This window comes from Zalophus californianus, chromosome 10 (genome assembly GCF_009762305.2).
Source record: "Zalophus californianus isolate mZalCal1 chromosome 10, mZalCal1.pri.v2, whole genome shotgun sequence".
Taxonomy (NCBI): domain Eukaryota; kingdom Metazoa; phylum Chordata; class Mammalia; order Carnivora; family Otariidae; genus Zalophus; species Zalophus californianus.
In genome coordinates, this window is record NC_045604.1 from 38,983,132 (window position 1) to 38,988,761 (window position 5,630).

The 5,630-nt window shown below is 48.1% G+C and overlaps 1 protein-coding gene across 1 annotated transcript; it reads right to left on the minus strand.

Annotated features, from left to right (window-relative positions):
- Positions 1 to 1,229: 1,229 nt before the first annotated feature.
- Positions 1,230 to 2,649, minus strand: LOC113933553 (ADP/ATP translocase 3-like). The gene has a single exon (XM_027613785.2). The coding sequence runs from the start codon at positions 2,558 to 2,560 to the stop codon at positions 1,664 to 1,666; it is 897 nt and encodes a 298-aa protein (XP_027469586.2). The 5' UTR covers positions 2,561 to 2,649; the 3' UTR covers positions 1,230 to 1,663.
- Positions 2,650 to 5,630: the final 2,981 nt, after the last annotated feature.

The window sequence follows — 5,630 nt, forward strand, 5'->3', positions numbered from 1 at the left end:
ATGGTCCAGTTTCATTCTTCTGCATGTGGCTGTCCAATTTTCCCAACACCATTTGTTGAAGAGACTGTCTTTTTGCCATTGGACATTCTTTCCTGCTTTGTCAAAGATGAGTTGACCATAGAGTTGAGGGTCCATTTCTGGGCTCTCGATTCTGTTCCATTGATCTATGTGTCTGTTTTTGTGCCAGTACCATACTGTCTTGATGATGACAGCTTTGTAATAGAGCTGGAAGTCCGGAATTGTGATGCTGCCAGCTTTGCTTTTCTTTTTCAACATTCCTCTGGCTATTCGGGGTCTCTTCTGGTTCCATACAAATTTTAGGATTATTTGTTACATTTCTTTGAAAAAAGTGGATGGTATTTTGATGGGGATTGCATTGAATGTGTAGATTGCTCTAGGTAGCATTGACATCTTCACAATGTTTGTTCTTCCAATCCATGAGCATGGAACGTTTTTCCATTTCTTTGTGTCTTCCTCAATTTCTTTCATGAGTATTTTATAGTTTTGTGAGTACAGATCCTTTGCCTCTTTGGTTAAATTTATTCCTAGGTATCTTATGGTTTTGGGTGCAATTGTAAATGGGATCGACTCCTTGATTTGTCTCTCTTCTGTCTTGTTGTTGGTGTATAGGAATGCCACTGATTTCTGTGCATTGATTTTATATCCTGCTACTTTACTGAATTCCTGTATGAGTTCTAGCAGTTTTGGGGTGGAGTCTTTTGGGTTTTCCACATAAAGTATCATATCATCTGCAAAGAGTGAGAGTTTGACTTCCTCTTTGCCAATTTGGATGCCTTTGATTTCTTTTTGTTGTCTGATTGCTGTGGCTAGGACTTCTAATACTATGTTGAATAGCAGTGGTGATAGTGGACATCCCTGCCGCGTTCCTGACCTTAGGGGGAAAGCTCTCAGCTTTTCCCCATTGAGAATGATATTCGCTGTAGGTTTTTCATAGATGGCTTTTATGATATTGAGGTATGTACCCTCTATCCCTATACTCTGAAGAGTTTTGATCAAGAAAGGATGCTGAACTTTGTCAAATGCTTTTTCTGCATCTATTGAGAGGATCATATGATTCTCGTTCTTTCTTTTGTTAATATAGTGTATCACGTTGATTGATTTGCGGATGTTGAACCAACCTTGCAGCCCAGGGATAAATCCCACTTGGTCGTGGTGAATAATCCTTTTAATGTACTCTTGGATCCTATTGGCTAGGATTTTGGTGAGAATTTTTTTTTTTTTTTCTGTGTCCCATTTTTTATGGTTTTGCAGCAGAATGCCTGACATGACACATAATTGTAAATATTCGGTTGTGCAAAAGAGAATAGTGCTTAAGTACAAATGGAAACAATTTTTTTTTTTTTAAATAAATACTTAAACACGACTCGGGTCCCACAAGCACCCGGACTCGAAGGTCTGTGCGGCGGAGCTGCCAGCCTGTGGACCCACGAAGACCTCCTGATTCCCCTCCCCCCCCATAATCAATACACGGAATCTGGTGCCAATGGCTGATCACAATGAGCCCCCTTTGGAACCTTCCCCAGCCCTCTACACATGATCTGGCTGGGACAAGGACCCTGGAATTTCTCGAAGATCAATGGTCCGTAACAGTTACAAGTATTCTACAGGATTGCCTGGGTCCCCACGTCTGGAGGAGGAAGGTCTAGATGACTTTCTTCAACTCGTCATACAGGACCAGCACAAACGCGCCCCCCATGCCCCTCAGGACGTTGGACCACGCGCCCTTGAAGAAGGCTTTGCCCCCTTCGTCTTTGAAGATCTTCCGCCAGCAGTCGATCGTCCCCTTGTACATGATGTCCGCTCCTTTGCGCCCTGACTGCATCATCATCCGCCGCCGCACGGTGTCGAAGGGGTAAGAGACCACGCCCGCCACAGCCGTCACGGTCTGGGCGATCATCCAGCTCACCACGATGTGGGTGTTCTTGGGGTCTGGGAGCATGCCTTTGGCTGTGTGGTAGACGCCAAAGTATGCCGCCCGGTAGATGATGATGCCCTGCACCGAAACGTTGAAACCCTGGTACAGGCCCCATATGCCGTCGGACTTGGTGATCTTCACCAGACAGTCTCCCAGGCCCTTGAACTCCCGCTCGGTGCCGGACTTGCCCACGTCCGCGGCCAGACGGGTTCTGGCGAAATCCAGGGGGTAGACGAAGCAGAGCGAGGTGGCTCCGGCGGCCCCACCCGAGGCCAGGTTGCCGGCAAAATACCTCCAGAATTGCGTGTGCTTGTCCACGCCCCCCAGGAAGATCTGCTTATACTTATCCTTGAAGGCGAAGTTGAGCGCTTGCGTGGGGAAGTAGCGGATGACGTTGGCCAGATTGCCCCTCCAGAAGGACAGCACGCCCTGCTCTTTGGGGATGCGCACGATGCAGTCCACGATGCCCTTGTATTGCTTGTCGGCGGCGATCTGCTTGCTGGCGTGCTGCACCTGCAGCAGCAGCTTGACCCGCTCGATCGGGGCCACGGCCGTCTTGGAGATGGCGGCCGCGATGCCTCCGGCTAGGAAGTCCTTGGCGAAGGAGATGGCCTGCTCCGTCATGGTGGCGGCGCAGCGGGCGGACAGCGGAGTGCAGGCGCGGAGAGCCGGAGTGTGGGCGCCGCTGGCTCAGCGCTGCCGCCGCCGGGACCGAAAAGTTGGTGAGAATTTTTGTATCCATGTTCATCAAGGATATTGGTCTGTAATTCTCCTTTGTGATGGGGTCTTTGTCTGGTTTTGGGATCAAGGTAATGGTGGCCTCATAAAATGAGTTTGGAAGTTTTCCTTCCGTTTCTATTTTGGGAACATTTTCAGGAGAATAGGTATTAATTCTTCTTGAAATGTTTGGTAGAATTCCCCTGGGAAGCCATCTGGCCCTGGGCTTTTGTTTTTCGGGAGATTTTTGATGACTGCTTCAATTTCCTTAGTGGTTATAGGTCTGTTCAGGTTTTCTATTTCTTCCTGGTTCAATTTTGGTAGTTGATACATCTCTAGGAATGCACCCATTTCTTCCAGGTTATCTAGTTTGCTGGCATAGAATTGCTCATAATATGTTCTTGTAATTGTTTGTATTTCTTTGGTGTTGGTTGTGATCTCTCCCTGGGGAAGTTCCTATCAGTTTACAGGTGAGGAAATGGAGGCACAATGTGGTTAAGGAACTTGCCCAAGGTCAGTGCTCCAGGAGGGGAAAGCATCAGGATTGGAACTCAGTCACTCTGGCTCCAGCAACCATACTTAACCACTGTACCATTACTTCTTCTTCTAAGGAGGGCCACACTTACCAAGAATTAGAGAGAGTGTGTTGCTATATTTTTAAACCACAAGAAAAGTTATAGCTCCTTTTCTCTTAAGAAACATTTCATGGTCCTCCTGTTGGCTAACTCATTCTCCATGACACACGTGTTGAATAGCCCACTTACACTTTTAATACCCTGGTTTGGGCCCCGCATTTTTAAAACGCTTTTGATCTCTTCTTTCTGTGTTCAGTAACCCTAGCCTGGGTGTGGAGGATCCAGCAGCAGATTAAACGCATTTCAGATAATGAGAAGACAAAACCCTGCCTTCACTGCCCCCTCCCCTTTCCTGGATTGGTGACGGATTATTTACTGTGTTTGCCTTGACTTGAGCTATTTAATTTTTCCAAAACAGATGCAGCCGATTGATTAATGGCATTCCCCACTAAAAGTCAAAAATGTCAGCGAGACTCTTAGAAGCCCATGTCATTCTGGACGAGGACAATAGATACGGCTGAGAAACAGGGACCTGTGCCAAGTATTCTTGAGGCTAGGAGGTCATGTGCCACTTTCCTGCTAAGAGAGAGATATATATAAGGGCAAGGGAAACAGGAGTTTGGGGGGTTGGGAATGGCTGGGCATGTGCTAATAATAGGAAGGATCACATGACGCCTAAGTCACCTCGAAAGAGGCTTAGTTGGTGGAGGTGAATTAAAGTGCTTGGAATTAAGGACATTTCTTCAAATATCCCTTGATGTGTAAAAATAGACCCAAGGAAATAACACGTGTGATGAGAGAGTATGGCGAAGTTAGGCTGACCTCCCTTCAGAGGGCTTTTGTCATTTGCTAAGCGGGACTGGCTACATAATTTGTGAGGTGCAGTGCAAAATACAAATGTGTGGCCCTTTGTTTAAAAATATTTAATTTAAAAATTCAAGATAATTACAGCATAGCATTCAACCACACACGCGTGGGGCCCATCTGAGTGCGGAGGCCCTGAGCTAGGATGCAGGTCTTTGCCCATGAAGACCTTTGCCCAGGTCTTTGCCCATGAAGACCTTTGCCCAGGTCTTTGCTCCTTTTCTCTCCCCTGTGAGGAGAAGCCGGCACCTGATTTCTCTAGCGCGGAGCAAAATCCGGCAGTGATCTGTGGGGTCGCCCCAGGCAAAGCTGTGCGGGGCCAGTTTGGTTAGGAGCTGGCTTCCACCCCCGGTGCCCCTTCCTCTGTTCCTATGGCCTCCCCCTCCCTCAGCCACCCAGAGCTCTCTGGCTCTTTCCCTGGCTCCATCCCTGCCCCTCAGGAAACCTGCCTGCAGGAAGGGATCCAGAAAGGTTCCAGACACTGAGGTGTAAATGACTGATAATGTTTGGAGTGCTCCCCCTACGTGTTTGTATTTTTCCAGACGTTTAAGCCTCAGGCAAAGCAATGATGGAATTTCAGGTATTATCTGATTCATGGGAAAATTAATTTTTTTTTTTTTTTTTTTTTTTTTAAGCTGGGAGGTTTGCCCAGAGCCCTTGAGATCACACTGTGAGAGGCATCCACTTACTTTGGCAGTCGTGGAGGCTTGTGGCTCTCTGCTGTCAGGAGCATTTTTCCCAGAGGGTGCAAGGGGTAGCCTCCTCTTTCGTGAATGGAGCCAGATGGACCCTTCTCATCTGTCCCTAGGCTGGACAGTGGGCCATGCTTGAACGCTGTCCCTGGGAAATGTCTATAGACTGAGTTGCATTTGCTTGTACGCCTGTAGTCTATCTCTCATCCATCCTTGCCTCGAGTCCTCCAAGCGCGCTCAGCTCCTTCAGAGGACACCGCTCACAACTCAGCAGGCCTGCACTGTCCTTTCTTTGACACCCCTCCCCGCCAGTTGTCTGCATATGTCTCAGGGCATTTGCTCCCCTAACCCCCAATAAGCACTTGACCCCAGGGGGTCTTTCTGTGAGAAGGGTTGGATGCCATCTGGACATTCCAAACCAGGCTCTGCTCCCTCTCTCTTGGGCCTGACGTGGATTGCTTGTCCTTCCCCCGCGCTGAGTGTCAAAGGAAATGCCTTCTATAACCACAAACCACGAGGGCCTCCCTCATTTCTCAGATGAACTTGGCTTCTAGGAAGTGGTTGTGGCCCACAAAGCCACGGCATGAGCCCAGGAGAAAGTCATTTCAGTCACACAAGGCCAGAGAGAAGCTTGGCCTCGTGCAGGAGGTTAATAATAGAGCCCATCCTAGAGGCTGTCCGGGAAAGCCTTTGGAATTTTCTGTCTTCAGATATGCCTCAGATGGAGCCATTCAGAAACACTTTATTCTCTAGGCCCTTCTCTGTGGCAACCTGGCTCTAGAAGGAAGATGATTGCAGTTCTGGTTTTGAAACCTCGGGGGCTAGGACTGTTCTAGGGTTTGAAGC